The sequence below is a fragment of the Diceros bicornis genome, chromosome 28 (assembly GCF_020826845.1).
Source record: "Diceros bicornis minor isolate mBicDic1 chromosome 28, mDicBic1.mat.cur, whole genome shotgun sequence".
NCBI lineage: Eukaryota > Metazoa > Chordata > Mammalia > Perissodactyla > Rhinocerotidae > Diceros > Diceros bicornis.
Window position 1 is genome coordinate 38,742,541 of NC_080767.1, and position 25,046 is coordinate 38,767,586.

Genomic DNA, 25,046 nt, shown 5'->3' on the forward strand with positions numbered 1-25,046 from the left:
GGACAGTTTACATGGAAATGAGGAATGACCTGGCTGAATGCCTTAACACGAGGGAGAGAAGGGATTGAAACCTGGGTTCTGGGTTCTGGGTCCTGGGTCGTCGGCATCAGCAGTCCCCACCCTCTTCCCAGTGGATGGAACTGAGGGTGTGCAGGACATCTGCCTGCCCTCTGCCCCCGCCCTCACTTCCCATGAGAAGTGGGTGCATTGGAGGAGATAAGTGATTGATTTGTCATGTATTGTTGCCACTTCAGGTATCTCTGTTCTTTTCCTGGAAGTAGGAGAAGATCATGCTGCACTTTGGGGTAGGAAAAAGGAGCAAGCCAGGCATGGGGCATTGAAGGGTCAAGGGTTTGGATTTGGGTTCAGGCAGTAGTTCTCACTTCTGCCACCGCCTAGCTGTGTGGCCTTGGGGAATACTTAACTTCTCCCAGTCACAATCTCCTTAACCTAAAACGTGGACTCTTAACAGTACCTCCCTCATGGGGTAGTGTGGATTCAAAGACGCGGCACTTAGCACAGTGCCAGGCACCACTTAGAAATTATCCCCAAGTAAGTTTAACACTGTTTCCGTGAAGAAACCTGCCTGAAGATTCCTTCTAAGCCTCCTCACTATGGAGGAATGGGACCGGGGCATGGGCGCCTATCAGCAATAAAGGCCACATCCATTCCCTGGCTTCACTGCCCCTGGGGACAGGTGGTTCACAGAACTTAAGGAGGTGCCGGGAAGGAGGCTGCGAGCCCCACAGGATGGAGGCTCTGAACCCTGCAGACGGGCCCTGCTTGCACGAAAGACCAAAGGATGAGAGCCCAGCCCAACTCCACCCGGGGGCCCAGGGAGCCCGCTCTGCCACAGGCGGGGTGAGCCTCGGCTCCCTCCCTCTCTCTCTACAACCTTGGTCAGGGGTAAGTCAGAAGTCTCCTTCACTACATTCTAACCGGCGTCATCTAATGCTGGGTAGACCAACAGGTGGAAAAAAGTCCTTGCCAACAGTAAAGAGCCCTAATTCCAGTTATTAAATCTGTAGTCCCCTTTCTGTGCATGAGTATTAAGACACACAAACGAGGGGATCAAGACGGGGTGGGACTGGGGAGAAGCGCTGCGCCCCGCCGCTCCAGTGAGAACAGGGGAGGGAAGGATCCCTTAACCCAGGGCACCGTGTCCGGCGCAGGAGCCCGGGTGTGGGCGGGGCGTGGGCGCGCTGGCCCCGCCCTCCGCAGCCATGGGTCCCCTCGCGGGCCGGTCGCCTGACACGGTGGGTCCGCACCTCGCTGAGCGAAACGCGGGTAAGCTCCCACCGTATCGTTTTAAAGGAGTACCGCGTGTTCCTTGTGCACAGGAAGCCTGGACCGCCAAAGCCGTTAACAGAGAGAGGCGTGCCTCCCCGCCGTCCACACCCTGCGGCCCGTGCGGCGTCCGCCCAGTGCGCATGCGTCCCTCCCCGTCGGCCCCCGCAGGCGCGGCGAATCGAGCGTCGAGCAGGGCGGAGGGTGGCTCGGAGGGCCGAGCGGTCTCGCCCCCGCGCGCGGCCGGAGCCTGCAACGGTCGGCGACCCCGGCGAATCCGAGGCGTGGCTGGGCGCGGGAGCGGCTCTGCCGGGACTCGAAGAAACGCGAGTACGCTTGGGGCGCCGGGGACAAGAGCCCAGTCGAGACCTGGGAGAGTCGGTGCGGGACGCGCGTGTGCGGCCTGCGGCCGAGCTGGGGTCTGGGGCGTCGGGGTGCTGCCCGAACAGGGGGCGGCGCCCGGGCAGTGCAGCCTGCGGGAGAGAAAGGGAGTCGCAGGAAGAGGAGTGGGGGCCTCCCGGGTAGACGAGGTCTCTGAAGAGAAGGGGGGTGCTCAGGGCAGATGCAGCTTCAGGGAGGGAACGGGGGCATCCAGGGTGGATGTAGCCTTGAGAGAAGTGGAGCTGAAGGGAAGATGAAGCCTCGGGGAGGAAACGGGGGCGCCTGGGTGCAGATGCACCCTCGGGGTGAGAAAGGGGTTGCCCAGGGGATGGTGAAGCCACAAGGAGGGATGGGAGAGAGGTGCTTGGGGCGGATGAGGAGGCTCTGAGGCTGAGACGGTCGAGGTCACCGGGCTGTAAGCTGGCCACACTGCCCAGGTGGGGAGAGGCAGGGGAGGCCATCTCATTAACAGCGGCCTCCCTCCCAGGAAGGCCCTCCAGGTGTTCGTGGAATGAGTTGTTGAATGAGTGTTCAGTCCTGGGATTCCTGAATTCCCGTCTTGGTTGGCTGCAGGTGCCGTCCTGACTTTCTCAGCGACCCCACAAGGTGGTTTTCCCTGGTGCATTTGGGGTCCTTTTCTCAGCCTCTTGTGGGCCTTTAGGGTTGCCCTCCCCCCGCCGCGCCCCCCCCCCCATTTACTGATGACAGCTCTTCCCCTCTTTTCCAGGGTGTCCTCCCAGCCTGCTTTTCTACAAGATGTTGGGGTTTTTGCAGCGCCCTGTGGTGGTGACGGCTGACATCAACTTGAACATCGTGGCTCTGACTGCGGTGGGGTTGCTGAGCCGACTGTGGCGACTGGCCTATCCAAGGGCTGTGGTGTAAGCCAAACAGCTCCACTCAGGGTGAACCGGACGGAATTGTAGTTTGTTCAGTGTGCCAGTGACAGGAGGTGCCTTTTTAAACAGTGTAAATGGGAGAGTAAAATTCTGGGCTTCTTGGTGATGGGTGTTTTGGGCAGTTAGAGGAGAGACCAGTTTGTCCCCAGGACAGCCCCTGCAGAGTCCACTTGTTCGATCTTGCCCTGAAGGTCTGTAGCAGATGTGGTAGCCTTAGGTGACCATTTAAAATCTGGAGAGTGGAAGGTGGAAGATTGAGGAATTTGAAAGTGAGTCCTCATTGAGCTTAGAGTGTGTTCTTTGTCATAATGGGAAATGATTGCTGTTGTTATTAAAGGGCTGTTTGTTATCTGATTAATACATGTGTGCTTTTTCATTTAACTTTTTATTATGGAAAACACCAAGCATATTAAAGTAGGGAGAAGAGTATAATGACCCCCAACCAATGTATTCACCACCTGTTTTTTTTTTTAATAATTTATTTATTTATTTATTTTTTCCCCCAAAGCCCCAGTAGATAGTTGTATGTCATAGTTGCACATCCTTCTAGTTGCTGTATGTGGGACGCGGCCTCAGCATGGCTGGAGAAGCGGTGTGTCGGTGCACGCCTGGGATCCGAACCCGGGCCGCCAGCAGCAGAGCGCACGCACTTAACCGCTAAGCCACGGGGTCGGCCCGCACCACCTGGTTTTAACAGTTATCAGCTCATAGCCAGCCTCCTCCCTGCAGTGGATTTTTTTGAAGCAAATTATAGATGTTATGTTTTATTCATAAATAATTCAGTACACATCTCTAAAAGGTCAGGATTTTTTAAAGCCACATGACCACAGTAGCATTATCAGGCCTAGGAAGTAGATAGCAGTTCCTTCGTGTCGTCAAATGTCCCTGGTTGTCTGAAAACGTTTTGTTGGGGTTGGTTCCTACACGTCTCCCTCTTACACCTGCGACTGTTTCGTTGGGTCACCAGCGCTGGTTCTGACTCTTAGCCACGGACATGCTGGTGGATGGGGGATTAGCCTCATGTCCATGAGGCCTTTTGGTGGGCTGAGTGACAGTACACCCTTAATCAAAAACTAGAGAGACTTGGGGCCGGCCCGGTGGCGCAAGCGGTTAAGTGCGTGCACTCTGCTGGGGCGGCCCGGGGTTCGCTGGTTGGGATCCCGGGCGCGCACCCACGCACCGCTTATTGAGCCATGCTGTGGCGGCGTCCCATATAAAGTGGAGGAAGATGGGCACGGATGTTAGCCCAGGGCCAGTCTGCCTCAGCAAAAAGGAGGATTGGCAGATGTTAGCTCAGGGCTGATCTTCCTCACCTAAAAAAAAAAAAAAAAAAAAAACTAGAGAAACAGAATTGGTGTCAGGGAGGCCTCCTGTGTGCCCGCTGTTCCTGGTGAAACTCCCCCCATCCTGATGGATGGATGATGCTATACATGTGTCTTAGTATTTGGGGACGCACTGTGGTTGGGGCATCACTCTCTAAGGTCGTTTGGAACCACAGGTGTGCATTTACCCTTGCACCTTTTGTTTACAGCTCAATTTCTAGTTGAGTATGGTGTGGGTTTGCTTTTCAGTTTTGATGAAGTATACTATGGGCAGTACATCTCTTTCTACATGAAGCGGATCTTCTTTTTGGATGGCAGTGGACCGCCATTTGGCCACATGCTGCTGGCCTTGGGAGGTAGGATTCACCAGTAAAGAAGTAGCCCTTTAACCTTGTAAGTGAAACTTCTTGAGGGAGAAGCCACATCATCTTAATTCTTTTATCATGGTTTCCCTATTGCCTGCCACAGTTTGGCACTCCAGCAATATTTGCTGAATGGGATAGATCCTGATTAATCTTCTGTTTTAGGTTATTTAGGAGGATTCGATGGTAACTTTTTGTGGAACAGAATTGGAGCAGGTAAAAGATCATTTTAATTTCCTTTATTTGCATATATTAGAATGGAGAGGTAGTGGCTTTTGTGGGGATTAACAGCTGCGTTGATTAATCTGAGTCCAGGGTATGATAAGTTATTTTACAAGTGAAAGACTTTCCAAAAGTCTGGTAAATATCTTAGTGTTAACAGTAATTATTTTATCCCTAGTTTGTGCACACAGCACACTCTTTACCTGGCATCTAATCACAGTTATCTTTTGTATGTATAAATTTTGCGTGTTGCCGCATGTTTTTGGAGATGGAGGGGTAAATTTATAAGTAAAGCATTAACTAATTTCAGAATCCTTAGTTATCATTCCTGTGCTTAATGAGAGCTGGTCCTTGACTACGTAAAGCTAATGTCACTTGCACACCCAGTTTCTGACGTGGTCCTCAGTCTTGTAAACTTGTGTTTTAGAGTCTATGAACATGATGCTCCATTTGAAAGCACACCTGCAGTATATGAAGGCGGTGTGTGCATGGTGCGCTCAGCTCTGCTGTGGTTACTTTTCCAGAATACAGCAGCAACGTGCCTGTGTGGTCTTTGCGCCTGCTGCCGGCCCTCGCAGGGGCCCTGTCGGTCCCCATGGCCTACCAGATTTTGTGGGAGCTCCGCTTTTCTCATTGTGCCGCCATGGGAGCTGCTCTGCTGATGCTTATTGGTAAGACCTGGGCCTCTGCCTGCTTTGGTGTGGCACAGGGAAGAACCGAGCGTGGCCTTTGTTACACTTCAGTGTGCGGCCCAGGAGAGTGCATGGGTTTAGTGGATGTGCGCTGTGGCATCTTACATTCACAGGACAGATGGAAGCACATCCAGTTCATCCAGAGGTGACTCTGGGACTCACCCCACCCCCAGGCTGTGGGATTGTGGAGCTGTATGGTCAGACTTGAATGGTCTGGAGGTGTGGCCATATAAATCGGGGCTGCCCAGAGAGTGCTCCTAGATACGTTGTGAGCACCTTCACCTCCAGCCAAGTCTGTCACTAAAGTATAACCTCTTGTTCCACCGCCTCCGGGGCCTCGACCAATTGAGATGGACTCGGGTTAGCGGGTATTCCTTAAAAAGGGTCTTTCAGCCCAGATTTATGAACAAATGAAATTAAATCAGATGAAAAGTTAGACTAGAAAATAAAATGAATTTGTTTATTAAGTGATGACTCTAATTGAGGCCCTGTGCCAATCTAATGTTATAACATTCATGGTGGCCCTAAAGTCAGTATTACTTCTGCAGGTGAGAAAAATAAAGACTCACAAAAGTTCAGTGACTTGCCCAAGGTCACAAAGGTCTCGGTAGGCGTGAGAGACACGTACAAATGCTTTTGTGGTTCTGGAGCGTGTCCCCTCCAAACCACCCCTGTTCTGAACTTCCCTCCTTCACATTATGTGACCCTGGAATGTATCCTTTTGTGTGAGTGTTTTTATCTTTATACATTTGCTCTTGCTGCCTTACAACTGACATACGTATCATCTTTCTAACAGAGAACGCTCTGATCACTCAGTCAAGGCTAATGCTTTTGGAATCAGTGTTGATATTTTTTAACCTCTTGGCCGTGCTGTCCTACCTGAAGTTCTCCAACTCCCAGAAACACAGGTATGGAAGATGGGACACGCCCTCCTTGTTGATGAGAAGGGTCTTTGTGGTTCGTTGACCTGGGAACGTCTGATATCTTTCGTTTTGGGGAGCTGCTCGCTAACTATCTTGCGGTCACCTAAATTGGCCCTTGGCTCATGACTTCATAAATACACCCTCAGTTTTCTATAACTTAAAATAACTGGAAAAACATTCTGGCCAAAAAGAAGAATTCTGCCGGGACTGATGTTTTGGGAGATAAGGATTCACTTTTCTTATACCTGAAGCCGGGTACCACCAGCCGACCCCGAGAGAGCTCGGAGACGCGTGGCCTCTGCTTGCATTCGGGCAGTGCTTGGTGAGCTGTTCCCAGCTCTGCTTTCTGCTTTGCCCAGGCCCTTCTCTCCGAGCTGGTGGTTCTGGCTGGCGCTGACGGGCGTGGCCTGCTCCTGTGCGGTTGGGTGAGTTTGCTCTGTGGGTCTGGGCCGGGGGTGCATCCTCCCTGTGCTGTATCTCATTTTAACTTCCTCTCCATCGTGTCTTTGTAGCATCAAATACATGGGTGTTTTCACGTACTTGCTCGTGCTCGGAGTGGCTGGCGTCCACGCCTGGCACCTGATAGGAGACCAGACTTTGTCAAATGTAGGTGCCAATGTTGAGTGTGGCGTGAGGGTGGCCCGCGTGGGTGTGCGGAGGGAGAGGTGACGGGGGCATTTGGTGAAAAGGCTCCAGAAGAAGGTGGGCCTGGGCGGGCCTCCCTGTCCATGTCTGCCTGAGAGGTTGGAGTTTCTGCCGCTCACTCTCTCAGAGCCTGCCCTGTCTCATGGGCATTTCCGTGTAACGGGAAGTGAGCGTTCCTCCATCTTCTGGCAGGTCTGTGTGCTCTGTCACCTGCTCGCCCGGGCAGTAGCTCTGTTGGTCATCCCGGTCATCATGTACTTGCTCTTCTTCTACGTCCACTTGGTTCTGCTCTGCCGCTCTGGGCCCCACGACCAGATCATGTCCAGTGCTTTCCAAGCCAGCTTGGAGGTAAGAAGGAACGCCACGGCTGTCTTAGAAAGAGGACGATACTCGACTCAAAGTTTTCTTATGTAAACGCCATCAAGTGAGCATTGGGGAAAAAGTCAAATCAAGAAATGAGGAATCCACTTCAGTGTTTTAAACTGATTCTGAGTATGCTGATGGTATGGAAATAAATGGAGGGGTTCGCTCTCTTCAGACAGACTGCCCTTCAGTGCTGGCTCTGTCGACGGCCAGTTCTGCGTGTCGGGGCAAATTTCCTAACTCAGCCACGTCAGTTTTCTTGTCTCTTAGACAGACATAATTCCTCTTACACGGGATGCCTGTGAGAGCTGAGGTGTGTGTGGAGGCTCAGCTGGGCGCCTGCCCCGGAGGCAGAGTCCGTGGAAGCTGCAGTCGTGATTATGTGATGTGATACGACAGGATTGTGTCATGCATGACTGTCGCTAGTTATGTGATGTAGTGGTCACTGCCACCAGCCAGGAAACGCTCCCCGACGGAGGAGCGGCTGTCAGGTGAGTGTAGTCTGCTGTCTCTCTCACTTGGCCCCTTTCTGCTTTGTCTCAGGGAGGGCTGGCTCGGATCACGCAGGGCCAGCCCCTGGAGGTGGCCTACGGCTCCCAGGTCACCCTGAGGAACGTCTTTGGCAAACCTGTGCCCTGCTGGCTTCATTCCCACCAGAACACCTACCCCATGATGTAAGCAAAGTGACGGTTTTAATTTGAAGATTATAAAATGTTTGGTTTTTTCACATTTTTTGCCACTACCAGCTTTCACTTTAAATGAAGAAGTCAGGGCTGGCCTGGTGGCGTAGTGGTTAAGTTTGCGTGCTCCACTTCGGCGGCCCGAGTTCGCAGGTTTGATTATCCTGGGTGCGGACCTACGCACCGCTTATCAAGCCATGCTGTGGCAGGTGTCCCACATAAAAAACAGAGGAAGATGGGCGTGGATGTTAGCTCAGTGACAGTCTTGCTCACCAAAAATTAAATAAATAAAGAAGTTGAGAGACAGAAAGAAATGGAGCTCTCAGATCCTGATTAGCAACGAGTCTTGTCGTTCCTGTGTGTAAAACAGTTGGAGGGGCTTGCTGAGCAGAAGGCCCTCGCACTCCCCCACGTCTGCCGTGCGACCCCCACACACGGGGCGCCCTCTCCTGGCTCGGGTGCTGCTCAGCGTCATGTCTTCTAGCCCCTCTTAGATTTAAGCTTATCTCTTTTATCCTGTTTTCTCCTAAATGCCTTGCTAGGCAGTGTTTGTAGGAACCTTGGGAGAAGGGCCCATGGGCCACCTCGCCAGCCCACTCGCAGGTACAGCTCTTTGTTGGCTCCTTCACGCAGATACGAGAATGGCCGCGGCAGCTCCCACCAGCAGCAGGTGACCTGTTACCCCTTCAAGGATGTCAATAACTGGTGGATTGTGAAGGATCCCGGGAGGTGAGGACAGAACTAGACTCCCGCACGGAGCTCCCCTCTTGGCCTTGCTGGCCGGGGCACTGGGCTAGTCCCTCCCTCCCCCTCCCAGCTCTGAGACTGGCTCTGTGCTGATGGCCTGCGGTCAGGGGTTAGGTGGTTCCTCAGTGAACTGCCTGCCCTGTAACTCTTCCTGGTGTTGTCCAGATGGGTCCCAACTCTCCTCCACCTCCACTCCCTCTCCCCTCCGTACAAAACAAGGATCCCTCTCTCAGAGGCAGCCCCTTGCTCAGGCCTCTCAGATGGAGGTCTCCCTCACTCTCACTCCCCATCTCCAGTCCATCAGCTTGTCCTAGTGATTCTTCCTCCAAAGGAGATCTCGAACCATCCGGGTCTCCGTCTCCACCACCTCCTGTCTTCCCCTGACAGTCTGTTTCCACGCTGCGTGCCCCACCCCCTGCCGTGGTCTTTTGAAACATAACTTAGGTTCAGGTCACCCTCCTCTTCACTCCCTCCCAAGCTTCTGTTGCCCCTCACGGTGGCCTGCAGGCCCACGAGGTCGGCCCTGGCCACCGCCTCCTTCCTGCCCCCTCCTACTCAGCACTCACTGCCTCTGATTTCTAAACCCTGCCGTGGGCTGTGCATGTGCTGTTCCCTCAGCCTGGAACCATCCTGCCTGTGGCTCCTTCTTACTTAAGACTCGAACGTCAGCTGTCTGGGAGGCTGCCTGACCGCCCTCCAGGGCTCCATGCCCCCTCTCTGTCCCTGTGCTGTTGTCTCCCTCATATCCATAGTCGTACAGCTGCTGACTGTGGATCTGTGTGCTCTCGTGTTCACTGTTCTTTCCATGTAAACTGCAGTAACGTGAGGGCAGCAGGCCACCCCGCTCAGCACCCCGCCTGGTGTTGGGACCCAGTAGGGCCTTAGGCACTTTCATTGAGTGAATAGTGAACCAGAGAGCCTGTCTGTTAGAAGGATTTCTGGGCAGGCTTGTTTATCACTGGCATTTGTAGACAAACTGAAAAGTGATCATGGCGCACGGGACCGTGTTCGGAAGCTTGAAAGGTGACCTTAGGTTTCAGAAATGAGTTAAATAAAGCCTGTGTGTTTTGTTTCTACACGAGTTCACCTCATCTAAGGTGCAAATTGATTGGCAGCTGCATGATTCCAGACTGCCCCCATTATGAGAACCCAGAGCCCTTGCCGCCCCGGTGAACATGGTTATTTTGCGAGGGCACTGTCCACCCGGCGCCGTGTCTTCCAGGCATCAGCTGGTGGTAAATGACCCGCCGAGGCCCGTGCGGCACGGAGACGTCGTGCAGCTGGTGCACGGCATGACCACCCGCTTCCTGAACACGTGAGTCCCCGGACACTTGCCTCTGGTTCTTGTCCCAGCAGAGCTCACCGCCTCTGGTGTCTCCCTCCCGGGGTGGAGCAGTGCTGTCATCTGCACTCTGCGTGGGGGGGGGGGGGCAGCAGTAGAGCTGCAGCTGAATCTGGTGAGACGGAAGCACCTAATCCATCCCACAGCAGGAGGCCCAGGAGCTTGGGGACACGCGGTTGGTGACCCGGAGAGTACTAGAGTGCTTGCCACATCGAATGACGTGTGGCCCCCTTCCACAAAGTGGTACCCTCCGAAGTACGGGTGTGTCCAGAAGGACGTAAGTTGAGGGATACTTAGAGCAGGAAGGATCGCTGCGTGTTGGCTCTTGGTCCTTACCTGACTTGATCTCTGAGTGGCCTCTGCATATTGACATACCGCGGCGCGTCTGTGCTCCCTCCACCCAGCTCTCAGGTCATCCGTGGGGTCTTAATGACTCCCACATTTGGGCCTCAAACGCCACGGCTCTCTGGGGTGCTGACAGGCCCCTGGCCTCTGGCCTGCTTCTCCCTGGAGAAAACCCAGTTGCTTAGCCGTCACCGTTGATTCTTCCCTGTCCTCTCCCATTCCACATTTACTCCATCAGGAAGTCCTGGCGTCTCGACCTTCGGAACTGACCCCAGATAAGGTCACTTCTTCCCACTCCCACGTCCCAGTCCAGGCCCCGTCCCCTTCGCCCTGTGCTCTTGGAACCGTGCCCTTGACCTCTTGTCCCTGCCCTCCTCACACGTTAGCCCACGGCCCCCTTTGAGGAGACCCACCATCTACTCACATCGCTTCTCTGCAGAAAGCCCTCCAGTGACTTCCACAGTGTGACTACCACACTCAAAGTAACGTCCCCACCTCTCCCCCCGCTGCAGGCCCCTGAGGACCCAGCCCCTGGGGACGCCTTGGTGACCTTCATTCCAGTCACCCTCGCCTTTCCACTATCTCTGAAACAGCCAAGTGCAGCCTCCTTGGGGCCTTCATACTGGGGCTCTGTCTACCTTGAATGTTCTTCGACTCAGGTCCTCCATGGCCCACTGACTCACTTTCTTCAGGTGTCAGCTGAAATGTCCTCTCCTGGAAATGCGTTTCTCGAGGGCTGTCCCTACCATTTCTGTTTTATTGGTAGTGCTCACACAGCCTGGGCTCTCTGGTCCATCAGCGCAATGGTCTGCTTCCCAGGGGTGAGGGGGTCCTTTTGCTCACCGTGGGGTCTGCAGCTCCTCCCAGTGCCTGGTGCGTGGTGTGATAAAGCATGATTACTGCGTGAGTGGGGAGGGGAGGTGGTGTCTCTGGATGTCTGAGGTGGGCGTCACAGTGGGCACCTTGTCTTCCGACAATAGTCTTGGTGCCTCAGCCATTTCCGAGTCCTGGCCGTCAGGGCCATCAGCGCATGGCTGTGCTCTTGGGACAGCAGGCACCGTCCTCTGAGACTCGTTTTATCCTCTGAAAGTGGAGTGGCGAGACCTGTGCAGTTGGGACTGACGTCTGTGAGATTCCACATTGTGTGGACTTCCCCCTAGAAATGTGGTTATTGCAGAGTCGCTGCCTTGTCGGGTCTCCTTCCTCCCCAGGCCCTGAGGTGGCACATCCTTGGGGAGTGGCAACTAGGAGACCTGGTCGTCCTTTAAGGCTGAGCCAGCCTTGTTTCTGAAAAGCAGCTCTTCCCCTCAGAGAAATAGTGGATGCCTTTCAGAGGAGTGGGGGCATTCCCTGTGCAAACACCGTTTGGTTTTCCAGGCACGACGTCGCGGCTCCCCTGAGCCCCCACTCGCAGGAGGTCTCCTGCTACATCGACTACAACATCTCCATGCCCGCCCAGAACCTCTGGAGGCTGGTGAGTGCCCCCTGGGAACGGGGTCGTGATGGCCGTCAGCAACGCGCACTTTCTGACACAGGTGTTCAAAACTGCCGTTGAGAATGATTCTGATTCAGGTGTAGAGTGAGGTAAGTGATTTCTAGTCATAAAGCGTCATGGGTGTCATCACAGGGAACAGACTTCCTCTTCTGTGGATGTGAGAATCTGGGTGGTTGTCCTGGATCAGAGGGACGAGTTTACAGAACGATTGGTAAAAGCTCCGTGCTGGGCTCTGTGTGGCTCACGTGGCTCTGCCAGGCGATGGTTCCCTCTGACTTGGTCACTTGGTCAGTCTGAAGATCGGGTCACTGAACACACAGGGTCGGGGGCTCCGGCCAACCTCTCTCGACCAGGGGAGCCTCTTTTGTGAACTCTTGCCTGATATTAACAAGTGTCCTTGCACAGGATTTCCCTAGGGAGAGGCTTGGCCCTCCAGTGGGGGGATTCCACAGGACTGCCCTGTCCTGAGGCAGCTGGGCCTGTGGTCACCTTCCTCGGAGTGACCAGGGGAACCTGTTCCCCTTATGGAATCACTCTCGCTCTTCAGGGCTGCACACAGCATCCTGGGGAAGGTAGCAGGAGGGAAGGGTTCTGTTACTGGGCCACGGCACCATCTGTGAATTCAAGGACGTGAGTGTGAAATACGTCTGCAGTCCAGTGGTTGCAGTAATGCCCTGGGGTCATCTCTGTGAGAGTCTGACTCTCCTTCCAGCCTCCAACTGGCTACAGCAGCTCCCCACTTAACACTAGCCACCCCTCACACCCCATTTTAGTTCTTATACTGTAAAAGACCTATCAGCCTGATGCAGTGCCACTGGGAGGCCCTCACAGCAAAGCCAGGGGTCTGCAGGACTGGCTTTCCATTTTCGTGCACAGCAGCACATCTGCCTCCATTTTGCCTTCTCTGTGCTACAGATGTGTGTACATTCTGCTTCTCCATCCTCTCTGACGTCCGCGCCTTGAAGCGTGTTGTTTGTACCTGCTCCTTGTCATCGGAGCTCTCCTGACAGAATTTCTGCTGAAGCTCCCGCCCACTCCCCTTGCTGCTGCCAGCTTACTGCTGATCCCCTTCCTCCTCCTCCCCCTCAGTCCCTGCTGGTGATGCCTGTGGCCCCACACCCACATTTCCAGGAGCTGAGGAACTAGCTCACGGAACAAGCAGGGAGGACAGCTGAGCGCAGCGTGTGCCTCCTTTCTGCCCCGCCTTGCCCCTTGGGTTCTCCGGTTCTCGTCAGCAGCTACATGACCTCACGGGGTCATCGTGAGGCTGCGATGAGCTAAGATACAGCAGTGCCAACTGCTCTTCAGATGTTAGGTTCTTTATTACCCAGTATCAGGAGTCCCCTCTAAGGACATCTTTCAGGGACAGTCTCTATCCTTCATTTGTGCCGTCTTTGCACCTGCCAGATAAGGACTAAGAATGTTCGGTTTGGGGTCGAGCCCTGAGCCCTGTCGGTGATCAGGCACATAGGGAGGAGCATCAGGCTGTTAAGTCTCCGCTCTGAAGCCTCTGTCTGCTGCCTTGAAGGAGAGCGGTGTGCTCTCCCATACACCCTCACACCAGCGTCCTGTGCACGGTTGTTGGGAAGAATGTCGCCGTGCCATCCACGATCTGCCCATTAGCTCCCCTCGGGGGCTTGTCTCCTTATATCAGACCAAGTCGATTTCATTGTTTGATGACTGGGCTTCATTCTTACATTTAAGGAAATTTGAAAAAGGAGGAGATAATTGACAAGATCTGCTTTTACAGGAGATTGTGAACAGAGAATCCAGTACGGACGTTTGGAAGACCATCTTGTCAGAGGTTCGCTTCGTGCATGTGAACACGTCCGCCATCTTGAAGGTAAAGGAGCGCTACTTTTCGGCTTGGCCTCTCTTAAGCTGGCCTCACAAAATCCATTTATGGAACTCTTCAGGCTAACTGGGCTCTAAAGCAGGCCGGACGTTTGGTTCAAGTCATTGCTGGTTTACACTGAGGAGGGAGGTCTTTATAACTTCCCAGAACTGGGTCCTAACATGAGCTCCCATGGAGGAGAGTCTGCCACCTTGCATGGCTGCTGACAGAGTGACTGGGTGGGGGCTCCCCGTCCAGCCTGGGGGTGAGCCGGGGACTCGGGCTTCCCCATCACACCCCTTTATTTTCCTCGGTTTTGCTAGCTGAGTGGGGCACACCTCCCCGACTGGGGCTTTCGGCAGCTGGAGGTCGTCGGAGAGAAGCTGTCCCCGGGCTACCACGAGAGCATGGTGTGGAACGTGGAGGAGCACCGGTATGGCAAAAGTGAGTCCAGTCTGCCTGGCCATCGTGCTTCCAGTCGCGTGGAACTTTAGTAAGACGCCAACACTAAGCCCTCGTTTTGGTGGGAAGTGGACACATTTTCCACGCTCTGTCGCAGACGCTCTCCTTCGCTCTGCTTAGCTGAGGCTGTAAACGACTGAAGCTGTTCTTCTGAGGTGTCTTGGGGAGGCAGTGCATGCTGAGCTTCCTGAGAGTCCAGAGATCCTGATTTGATGGGGTTGTGTTGCGTATGGGGGAAAACTAAGGGGAATGATGCGGTTTGATGGAGTCGTTGTGGGTTGTTTGAAAAGCCAGGAAGTCAGCTTTTTACCGAGCTGACAGCTTCTGTTGTGAGCTCCCTGACCTTACTCTACTCATGTTCTTTTGGGTTCTGGTATGTTCTGTCAGGCCAGGAGCAGAAGGAGAGGGAAGTGGAGCTGCACTCACCTACTCAGATGGACCTCAGCAGAAACCTGAGCTTCATGGCCAGATTCTCGGAGCTGCAGGTGACTTTGCTCGGTGGGAGCTGGCTGCCCGCCACAGAAAGCACTGTGGTCTGTAGAGTTCTTACCTCCCCAGCGTCAGTCTTTAGGGGGGACGTGACTCAGCGTAAAGGAGCAGTTCCCTCTGTCCACTGTGAGGACACGCACGGCACTCTCTGTCCTGTGCCTTGTGGCTCTGCAGGCAGGAATAGTCAGGAACCGAGGAGATTCTGCAGCAGTGTAACATTGCCATGTTGCCAGCGTATGTTTTGAGGCCCCCCAGGTCAGGTCGCAGTGGGCCAAGGTCAACATGATGGGGTGCTAGAGAAGTCAGAACCAGAAACTCGGTCCCAAATCTAAAACTGCCCTTCACACCAAGTCCAGTCACTGAATCCCCAGACGAAGCAACTAGAGCCCCTGGGGTGGGCACCTCCTGGGGCCCCCGACGGCTTAGAATTCAGGTCTCTGACCAGCGTGCCCATGTCACGCTGCCTCTGCTGGGTGATCCCAGCGACCTTGAGGGTGGACACCCTACGTGAAAGGAGCGGCAGTTTATTCTGGCTCCTCTGACAGAGGGGAGAGAGTGAAGGGAAGACAGCGTCTGGCTGTGCGTTTGACTCTGGCCCTGGCTTTATCGCAGTGGAGGATGCTGACGGTGAGAAGTGATGACTCAGAACACAAGTACAGCTCCACGCCACTCGACTGGGTCACCCTGGACACCAACATCGCCTACTGGCTGCACCCCACGACCAGCGTAAGCCAAGCCTCGGTGCCAGCTGCAGTCAGAGTGCCTTGCGCCCCGATGTGCCTCTGGCACTCAGAGCAGCCTATGCCTCCTACGAAGTCTAGCTTTCTCCAGAGCTCTTCTAACAGAGCCTGGCTGGCTTTTGTCTAAATGCCCATCAGATGCCAGGGAGGAAGGTTCTAGCATGTCTGTATGTCAGGGGAAACCAGGCTTTACTGCTTTTGTGGGAGCGCATTGTTGCGCTTCTGGCAAAAGTAGTTTTTAAAATATTCCTGCTTTATTTTCTGCACGGTACCCAGCGTCTGGGCCTGTCATGCTTTGTTTACGTCCATGTTGTCTCTTCACCCAGGAGAACAAGCACAGCCCTGGAGCTGGCATGTCGTCAGCGCTCAGTAATTATTCGCTGTAATTATTCCTTCCCGCCCGAGTGGACTCGAGAGTGCGCTCCTGGGGAAGCAGGGTCTGAGATGAAAGCTCGTGTGTGGGGCAGGCCCCGGGAGTTCATCCTTCGCTCCGTGTAGCTCTGTTAGTCCCTCTGTGAACAGCTCTGTCATTAAAGAAACGTCCCGTCTACTCCCAGTTTTCAGTTTCAACTCACAAAGTTGAAATGGTAGTAATTGTCTAGAAACATGTTGGGAACAGGTCCGCCCGTCTTCGCGGTCAGGGTGGAGGATACTAGAGTGTCCTGTGTTTATGCTTTGCTGCAGCCTGGCACGCACTCAAGCGTCTTCACTTGGCCCCTCCCTCCGAGGGGGCCCAGCGCTGACGGTGTCTCCCTGTGCCCCTCCAGGCTCAGATCCACCTGCTTGGGAACATCGTGATCTGGGCTTCAGCCAGCCTCGCCACGGTGGTGTACACTCTGCTCCTCTTCTGGTACCTGCTCAGACGCCGGAGGAATATCTGTGACCTCCCTGAGGGTTAGTGCAGCTTGCACATGGCTTGTTTTTACGCCTCTTCCTTCTGGTCGTGACAAGAGTGCATTGTGCCTCGGGTGACAGCCCAGCCTCACCAGGAACCTACACTTTAAGGCAACCTCTTTGTTTCTGCATTGAGGGAACTTAAATTATTCTTGTTGCCCCAGAAACAAAATGTTGCAGTTCGGTTCCCACGTTGTGTTAGAGGCTTCTCCAGGGAAGTGAAGGTCACGGGCAGGAGTTGCTCCCTGACCCCAGGACAAGAGCACAGCCTTAATGCTGTGTTTCCTGCACCCTGGAAATGGCTGGATAGGACACAGTGGCCAGCAGGCGCTTAGTCAGGGGTGGTGGTCGTTTGTAAGTAACAGAAACCCACTTAAAACCTTCTTGAAACAGAAAAAGAATAAACATCTAGGGCAGGGCGGGGGGGCCTTCTCTCTGCCCATCTCCAGGAGCTGGTCCGTTCTCTCCACTGACTCTCTGCTCCTCTAGGCAGGTGACCAGATATGGCCCGTTCACCACTCCCAGAGGAGTCAGACCCAACTTGGTATTCCCAGATGAGCTGGGGCCAGTGAGGAATCCAGTAGTGAGCATGCAGGGACTGGCCCACCAGGAGCTGAGATTTCTAGAGGAAAGGGATGATGAGGACTCAGGGTTGGGGGGAGCGGTAGAGAGAAGTCAGGAACTGAGAGCATGTGCACGTAACTTGAAGATGAGTAAGCCAGCTAGTTGGACTGGCAGAGAGCCTTTACAGATGGGGCCCAAGTCAGTAGCACTGGCTTGAGACGACCTTTGCCCCCAGATTCCTGGCTGCGCTGGGTGCTGGCCGGGGCCCTGTGTGCCGGTGGCTGGGCCGTGAACTACCTCCCCTTCTTCATGATGGAGAAGACGCTTTTCCTCTACCACTACTTGCCTGCGCTCACCTTCCAGATCCTCCTGCTGCCTGTGGTGCTGCAGCACGTCAGCGACCACCTGTGCAGGTACGGGGCCTTAGCGGCCACCCCTCAGGGACTCAGGGTCAAGGGAGTCATAAATGACGATTTCAGTGTGACGTGGAATGGGTTCAGGTCACAAAAGAGGCACAGAGAAGGCACCACAGGGTTCAGAGGACAAAGCTCAGGCTGGTTGGGAGATGAAAGCAACCGACGTGGATGGGGACCCGGAAGGGCGTTTGTGGCCTAGAGAACACCAGGAGCAAAGGCATGGAACAGGGAAATGCTGTGTGTTCTGGAACAGCCAGTGGTCATTGGCCGGATTGCATGGAGTGGGGCAAAGACAAAGCAGAAAGCTCTGTAAAGTGGAGTGAGTTCTGGAGGCCGGAGCAAAGGGCCTGGACTCTTTCTTGGGTAGTCAGGAGCCTCAGATTATCTCAGGAGAGCTGTGATGTGATCACACGGGGTTTGGGGACAATACTCTGGCATCCAAGTTTAGGTGGAGCAAAAGCTGTGGAGAATCTAGAATTAGACAAGTGAGGAGGGTTGTCTCAGTGCGTCAGGCAGGATGTGATAAGGGCTGGTGACAAGTGGGGAGGAACAGAAAGGCCAGGGTAGGTGACTGAGTGGGTGACAGCTGCCAAGAAGACGTGCAGGTGGAGGTCCCGGTGAGGAAGAGCCAGCCTCCCCCCCTCCCGTGCTCTGCTCTGGCACCACAGGTCCCAGCTCCAGAGGAGCCTCTTCAGCGCCCTGGTGGTGGCGTGGTACTCCTGCGCCTGCCACGTGTTTAACACGCTGTGCCCACTAACCTACGGGGACAAGTCGCTCTCACCCAGTGAACTCAGGGCACTTCGCTGGAAGGACAGCTGGGACATCTTGATCCGAAAACACTAACAGGACATAGACACGGTGAAGGGGGTGGGGGCTGGGGTCAGGACACGTAGACTCGTCCTTTATGAATATGTTTACGTCTGACAAGCAGAGTGGCTCTAAGCTTGGTGGAGACTGGCCAGGCTTGGCAAGGATTCTCTTCTGGTTTCATTCTTGAAACAGCCCTCGGATAAGCACCTCACCTCCAGCAGTGTATTTCTTGTGTGCAATGAAGAACACGCCCTCCGTGTCCACTTGCTCCTAAGAGCCCTCTGAACTGGGACACGAGTGCTGAGGGGCTAGTGTGAGACTCGCGATGGAGAAAGGCAGGAAGGGAGCTGGCGGCGATGGGCAAGTTAGGGCTGACCCAGACAAGGCCCCAGTCTCGCTGACAGATGCGGGTGTTGAGTCTGGCCGACGGGCCTGGTCCTCCCTCCAGGCACCCGCTGGCCTGTCCCCAGTGAGGCCTTGAGGAATCGCCCTGAACAGTTAGTGTCACATCAGCTACTGGAACAACGAGCCTTTGCTGAGGCAGAGGTGGGGCCCTCCGGTGACTGAGGCAGGCCCGGGTCACTCCTCACAGTTGTGGCTCTCAGACACCCCACCACGGGATTTTGCTAATGTGTGAGGGAGTAGCATCTTCTGAGTCTAGGTCTGTGTCATCCATACATCTTGTCCTGAATTTGCTTTTTTAATGTAATTAAAAAGGAACAAATTGGCACTCAACGTTTGGTGTCATTTATTGATTCTCTTTCCAAAAGGGCACAGTAAGCCTGACAAAGCCGTCACAGTCATCAGAAACCAGCCATGGAGCTCAGCCTAGCTCAGCTGATGTTATGTCTTGTGTAACTAGCTACCACTCGATAGAAAGAAACCAGAATTGCCCATGCAGTTAGCTGGTGGCAGTGGGAAAGGAGCACTTGTAGAGGAACAGCTGCCATGTGGGAGGGAAGACAAACCAGGATGACACAGATGCAGGTGTTTGCAGCCGGGGGCTCTGGGTGCGCACAGTGGCGGCTGGCTCTGGGCAGCAGAGTCCGCTCGCGCCCCTCCATTCCAGCACACACCCTGGCCAGGGACGGCATGGCCTGGACTGGCCCTGGGCCACACTAGGGACGGCCTGTCCACACAGCACCCTGGGCTCGGGGTCCTGTGTAGGACTAGGGACGCTGTGTGTGCCACCCTGCCTTCTGCCCCACACACAGGAGCCAGGCAGGCTCGGGCTGGATGAGCAGAGACTACGCCTTCTGTGTTTGATGCTAGTTAAGAAACGCTTGTTCCCCAAGGCTCCTTCCCCCACCCCGCCTTTGGAACACAGTCCGGGAGGAAGGAAACATGGCTCTCTGGCTCCTCCCACCAGTGCGTACCAGACGGATCACAGCCCACTGGTGGCTCGTGAAATTCGGTTAATAGGTCACAGCTAGAATGATGTTATGAAGTAGAATAAAACAGAAAACGTTTGGACGTATAACATATGAAAAGGGAAAGTAGTATCTCTTCAAACTTTTGTTTAGGTATAAGTGCATGTATGAACCAGATACTAGAAAAAGTATCTCTCACTGTGGTTCACTGTTAAAAACACACCGAACAGCCAGTGTCCAGGCTGTTTCCTCAGTGTTCCCCAAAATACGTGACTTGCATTCCTCCTGGAAGCAAGTGTCACAGGCTTACCACACGCGGTGGCGTTTCTCGGTAACTTAGAGACGTAACCTGCCGTCACGTGGGGAAGCAGGTGACGTCAGGAACGCCTGCCAATACCCTGCCAAATGGAGTCTGAATGACACGTCCAGTATCCCCACGTCAGTGGGGGACGCCTTGATCCTACCGCCACCCTGTCGTACCGGATGCTGAGAGAGGCGGTGGCTGCGTTTTTAGGGTCAGGCGGGCATCTCCAGGCCCAGAACCAGAACTCGTGTCTGGGGGGGACCTGCCTGGGAGGCGGACGCCCCACTCCTCAGTGGGGTCTGCTGCTGGACTCCAAGTGTGACCGTTTGCCAGAGGTCAGCACCCGGGGGTGGTCCCCTGGCTCAGGAAACGTCCTCTTGTAGCTCCGCCCGTTGGGCCCTCCGCGGTGCCATTTGCAGATGTCACCGTTCAGAATGTCCTGGATGTGCTGCACAATCAGGTTGATGGCAACTGCAGCAAAGACAGACAGGAGGGGTCAGCTGCCACCACTCTCCACTGCCCCCACGAGGCCAGCTCGCCGGCGGTGCCTACCCCAGGTGGCACCCTCCCCAGGCGGCACCCAGCCAGGAGGGCTGCCCGCTCGTCAAAAGCCCGGCTGTTACTCGTGAAGCACAGGTCTTTCCACAGAGGCATCTGTCTGGTGCCAAGGTTCAGCAGACAGAAAAATGAGCACAAGAAGACTTACTGGCTTGGTCTGCAAGGGTTTCTGTTAACTAAGAGCCTGGTTAAAATACTTTCTGCTAACAAGCGACTCCTTGTCCAACAGTTTTCACTATATATATATTTTTCCCACTAGCTTTACTGAGATGTAATTGACATACAATATGTCAGTTTAAGGTGTACAACATGTTAAATACATCTTTTAAGTATGTCTTAATCCTCTGCCACAAATGTGCACTGACAAGCCTCCTGCGCTGGGGGTTCTCAGGAACCGCGTGCAGATGGGGCAGCGCCTGCTTCGTGGCCCGGGAAGGCAGACGGGTCGGGGCAGCATGGCAGGCGGTTCTTACCCATATTGTCTACCCCTCGTGGGATTATCACATCAGCATACTTCTTCGTCTGCAAGGCAAAAAGGAGGGGCTCGTAAGGATCTGCCTGCCCCCCAAGCTAATTTCAGGTTGCTCTGGGCTAGATGCAATGGCAGGGAAGCAAGCCCAGGGTGCCTGGATGCCTGTCAAGGGTGGAACCGGGCAGAGAGTTGGGGTAACTATCAACCAGGTGTGAGAGACAGTGATCCAAGACGTGAGGCCACCGGAAGAAGCGGCATCTCTCCTGGCGCCTCTGAAGTGCTCACTCATCTCGCTCTTTTCTAAGACCACTGTTGTAGGGCACAGCCCTCTGTACTAACAGCTTCACTCACTGGGCCAGTGAGGTGTGTGCCTCCCACAACACACAACTGCCTTCCTCTGCAATCAGGAACCTTCCACAAGAACCCTGGAGGAGCGAGCAGGACAGGACACAGGGTCCTCGATCCTCTGACCACAGAGCTGTGCCTTGGGCAAGGGCTCCTGCGGTCCCTGCTCGCGTTTATTCACCATCCGCGTGTTCCCACGCTGAGGCGCACTTACTCCCTCGGGCACTCTGCTGGGTAAGGGCAGGTAGAGAGACAGCAGGAGGTGCACGGCTGCCCAGAAGGGGCCCCAACCAGATGCAGCTGGCGGCGACACACCTGAATCAGGCAGAGTAGAGGGAGGGGAGAGAGGAAACGGCCTGCACCGTGGGACAGACCTGCGAACCATTTGGTGTTGCTGGCATGTGGACGTGGGCCAAGTCACTGGCAGGGACTGAGTCCTGGGGACAGCTGTGTCTGCCGGCAGTGGAGACCCACAGAAGACATAAGCGCAACAGAGCCAGGGCTGGCTTCCTCTGGGTTTGCCCACTCTGGGGGGTGCAGACACGGGGCTGAGGGGCAGGAGAGCTGGAGCCCCGCAAGGAGCTGAGAGAGGTCCTAACTGCAGGGACGGGGGAGGGACATGGCTGGCTCGGCTCCATCACACGCAGCGTGTGGCCACACATAAAGGGGGAGGGGAGGGAGATCAAGGACGGGGCTCAGGGCGAGGACGGTGCTGCCTCCACACAGGGTCACCAAGTTAGATTTGGTGTCCAGAGTTTTACTGCAAACTACCTACTTTGCCAAATGTCTTTCTGTAAATAAGAGAGACTGTAACAAGTTACTTTTCTAATTATTTCCCAGAAACTTCAGAGAACATGAATGTAAAATAAAAAATGTTTCCTTTAAATAGCAGCAGATAGAACTCGTTTGTCCCACTTATCTAAACTAAGGTTCCAATTCCTTTGTGCTGTATTTTTACCTTTAAAAAACAAAATATTGTTACACTTCCCTTTAAAACACTCCAATTTGAGTAGAGCCACAAGTCCTATCTAGTTAGAAACGTAAGATGGAGGAAGACAGATGGCTACACAACAGTGAATTCCTTCTCTCTGCAAGCCAGTTGGACCTCAGAGTGCCAGCCAGAAGCAGCCCGGAGAAACACATGGTGTGGATGAGGTCAGTAAGGACCTACTATGCACCAGACACCATTTCTGGAGTGCAGACAAAGATCTCTGTCCTTGTGGCGTTTACCAGTGTAAGGAGAGATAAGCAAAATACAGGTCGGTCAGATGACCACAAGTGCTCTGGAGAAACAGAAATCAGACAGGCCGGGAGCGGAGGGTCTTTGGGGTTACATTGGGGAGGCAACACAGGCGATCTGGGTGAGGGCCCGAAGCAGGGAGGCGGTGAGCCGGTGTACACTTGGGAACGCTGGCTTCTCTAGGCAGAGGGAGGGGCAAGCACAGAGAACACTGGGAGCTGAGAACCACTCCCGGGGCACTGGGGTACGATAAGCGGAATTCTCCGTTTCTAAGTCAGACCACGTTCATCCACAAGTCAGCTCACACAGAGCAGGCACCATGTGTCTTTCTGAAAAGGGAGGAGAGGCATTCCCACGGAAGCAAAGGGCAGGTACCGGGAGGCAGAACTCCTCGAAGGCTGGCTTGACGAAGGTGGTGTACTGGGTCAGGATCTGCTCCAGGTCCCTGCCACGGTGCACGTCCCGGAGAACTGCGGCGACAGGAGCAAGGCCGCGCCCTTCAGACCCCGCACGTGCGCCAGCCTCGCCCAGGGGCAGACAGGCCTGCGTCTGCCTTACCTCTTCTCGACAGCCTGACGTCGGAGTCGGTGTCCACAAAGAGGCGCAGGTGGAACATGTCCCGGATCTCCTGGCTGTAGAACACCAAGATGCCCTCAAACAGGACCACGTCTGCAGGGTAGACCACCGTGGTCTCCGGCAACCTGTGAGGCGAGACCAGGAAGTGGGCCCTGCACAGTCAGCTTCAGTCCCCAGGCACCGACTCTGTGGAGGGGACAGATCACGGTGGCGGAGAGGGGTGTCCACAGAAACCAACGGGGCAGGGCTTGCTGCGGGGTGGGCTGTGTAAGCCCCGGAGAGACGCCTTGACCAGCTCCCACGAACCACCTGCTTACCTTGAGTGGCTCACAAAATCATAGGTTGGGACCTCGACGGTTCTGCCCTCCACGATGTTCTTCAGAGTCCTGTGCATCAAATCATTATCAAAAGCATCTGCAGCGATGGAACAAAAAGCAAGACAATCCAGGTGTCCTTGTGCTGGGGGCAGGAAGGAACTTCCTCTGCCACGGGGTCAGCCAGCCACAGCCAGGTGCTAGTGGTGCCGACGACCCCAAGGGACACTGGGACTGGAAGCTGCCCGTGCAGTTTACATTTGCAGAGTCCCTGCAGTCCCGCAAACCCCAGGATGGGCCTGTCCTTGCTGTCCGCAGGCAGTGCCACTGCCCAGGCCGCTGTCCCCCCCATAAGTTTGAACACGGATTCCCTGTTGGCCAGCACTGGGAGGCAGGTGGGTTAGGTGTCTGCTTCTCTGTGTTTCTGGGAAATAACCACATACTGACACTTCCAGGGCCTTCTTCCCATGTGTCCCCGGGAAAGGAATGACGATGGGAGGCAGCCACAGAGTGGAATGTTCTAGTAGTGGCAGGCAGGGGCAGCCTGGCTCTTCCCCCTCATCTACTCTATCTCCACCTGTTCCCCTGGCCCCTGGCCAGACCAGGAAGCAGAGCTCCAGGGCCTCCAGCTCTCTCTTATCCACCGCTGCCTTCTCGAGGACTTGGCCCACAGCGGGCGGGAAATCAAAGTGGACAGTGATGTGTGCAAAGCGCCCCTAACAGCAAGAAGGTGAGTGGATTTCTCCACGACCCTAGTCGCAGCAGAGCAGTGGTCCTGAAGGCCCCTCCACTGCCCAGACTTCCTGACCGGCTCCAACCAAGGCAGCCAACAGCCCCTGCAGGGCTGGCCCCAGCCCAGAGAGCTCAGCAAAGTCCTTCTGACTTAGCCCAGCCTGCTCCACCGCGGGCTATGTGGGATATTTCATGGACCCACTTGGGTCTCTCTGCATCCCCATCCAACCCTGGACCCAGTCCCGCAGTCGGCCCTCCTTCCCCCTGGGTGGTCTACCTGGGTGGTCAAAATTGTACTGTCCCTTCAGGGCCTTGGCCTTCTGTTCTGGGGTCAGGACCTTATAGAACCTGTCTTGGCTCAGGATGACCAACTTCCGCTGCCGGTGGTCTACTTCGTTCTGTCCCAGCAGCTCCATGATCTTTTCACACACAGTGGACTGGGGACACAGAAACAGGATTCCCGCCTGGAACCGCTCACCCTGCCCTGGGCGCGGGGCCTCTCCTCGGCGTTTCTGCACGGAGCTGGCTTCTGGAGCCACGGGCCCACCTGCCCCCGACGGGCTGCCCGCAGGCCAGCGACAGGTGGGGCTGGACTAGGCGGGACGGCCGCGGAGCACTGGCAGGGGCTGCACGGACCTGGGGGCCCCGAGGGGCCAGGCGAGCGGGGAGGCTTGGGGGGAGTCCCGAGGGCCGGCGCCCCTCTCCGGGCCTGCGCTCGGCCCAAGCCTGGCCCACCAGGGCCGCGGCCCTTCCCGCGCTGTCCCCCGCCCCGCCCACGCCCGGGAGGGGGCACCTGGGCAGCCAGGGCCTGGGGTTTCCTCTCTGTATGGAGGCCGAGTCGGGCCGCCCGGGGGCCCAGGGCCGGGGTGCGGTGACACGGCTAGGCCCCGCCGGGCCGCCCAGCCCCTTACCTTCCCGCTCGCGGTGCCGCCGCTCACCCCGATGAGGAAGGGCCGCTGGTGAGGACGGTCCGCCTCGGGCGCGGCGCCCTCGCAGTCGCCGCCTCCAGCCGAAGCCATCCCCTGCCCCGCTCGCCCGCATCGGCTTCCCAGCTCCCACCGCCTTCCCCAAACAGCCGGCCCTCCGCACTCGCGCAGACGTCGGAGACGCCCCCCCCAGCTCCACTTCCGGGAGGCAAGTGGTGCGGCGGGGGCGGGGTGGCGTGCGCGCGGGGCACGGCGGGAGTTGTAGTCCGAGAGCGCCGCGCAAGCGCGGGCCTGGCCG

The 25,046-nt window shown here is 55.5% G+C and overlaps 2 protein-coding genes across 10 annotated transcripts; one reads left to right on the top strand and one right to left on the bottom strand.

Annotated features, from left to right (window-relative positions):
- Window positions 1–1,247: 1,247 nt before the first annotated feature.
- Window positions 1,248–18,658, top strand: POMT1 (protein O-mannosyltransferase 1). Of its 7 annotated transcripts, none has more exons than XM_058524330.1 (20): window positions 1,248–1,617; window positions 2,396–2,546; window positions 4,136–4,242; window positions 4,414–4,464; window positions 4,995–5,141; window positions 5,959–6,070; window positions 6,337–6,510; window positions 6,598–6,691; window positions 6,923–7,078; window positions 7,637–7,767; window positions 8,407–8,502; window positions 9,743–9,835; window positions 11,585–11,681; window positions 13,453–13,545; window positions 13,860–13,980; window positions 14,386–14,483; window positions 15,100–15,213; window positions 15,995–16,121; window positions 16,921–17,098; window positions 17,770–18,658. In XM_058524330.1, the coding sequence occupies exons 1-20, from the start codon at window positions 1,431–1,433 to the stop codon at window positions 17,942–17,944; spliced, it is 2,502 nt and encodes an 833-aa protein (XP_058380313.1). In that variant the 5' UTR covers window positions 1,248–1,430; the 3' UTR covers window positions 17,945–18,658. The 7 variants fall into 7 exon arrangements, with proteins under 7 accessions (XP_058380313.1, XP_058380317.1, XP_058380312.1 ...); XM_058524334.1 differs by having other exon boundaries at window positions 6,445–6,510; XM_058524336.1 differs by adding an exon at window positions 2,156–2,274 and having other exon boundaries at window positions 1,565–1,617; window positions 16,921–17,860.
- Window positions 18,636–24,911, bottom strand: UCK1 (uridine-cytidine kinase 1). 3 transcript variants are annotated; one of them, XM_058524338.1, is made up of 7 exons: window positions 24,761–24,909; window positions 24,100–24,259; window positions 23,094–23,190; window positions 22,759–22,901; window positions 22,576–22,670; window positions 20,617–20,665; window positions 18,636–20,056 (listed from the first exon to the last, which is right to left on the bottom strand). In XM_058524338.1, the coding sequence occupies exons 1-7, from the start codon at window positions 24,839–24,841 to the stop codon at window positions 19,875–19,877; spliced, it is 807 nt and encodes a 268-aa protein (XP_058380321.1). In that variant the 5' UTR covers window positions 24,842–24,909; the 3' UTR covers window positions 18,636–19,874. The 3 variants fall into 3 exon arrangements, with proteins under 3 accessions (XP_058380321.1, XP_058380320.1, XP_058380322.1); XM_058524337.1 differs by having other exon boundaries at window positions 24,734–24,908; XM_058524339.1 differs by lacking the exon at window positions 24,100–24,259 and having other exon boundaries at window positions 24,734–24,911.
- Window positions 24,912–25,046: the final 135 nt, after the last annotated feature.

Coding starts and splice junctions, on each gene's coding strand:
- POMT1 (XM_058524329.1), top strand. CDS start 1,431: ATGCGTCCCTCCCCGTCGGCCCCCGCAGGCGCGGCGAATCGAGCGTCG. Junction 6,511..6,597: donor GCCTGCTCCTGTGCGGTTGG/GTGAGTTTGCTC, acceptor GTGTCTTTGTAG/CATCAAATACATGGGTGTTT. Junction 7,768..8,406: donor CAGAACACCTACCCCATGAT/GTAAGCAAAGTG, acceptor TCCTTCACGCAG/ATACGAGAATGGCCGCGGCA.
- UCK1 (XM_058524337.1), bottom strand. CDS start 24,841: ATGGCTTCGGCTGGAGGCGGCGACTGCGAGGGCGCCGCGCCCGAGGCG. Junction 23,191..24,099: donor GTACAATTTTGACCACCCAG/GTAGACCACCCA, acceptor CCATCGCTGCAG/ATGCTTTTGATAATGATTTG. Junction 22,671..22,758: donor CGTCAGGCTGTCGAGAAGAG/GTAAGGCAGACG, acceptor CTGTCGCCGCAG/TTCTCCGGGACGTGCACCGT.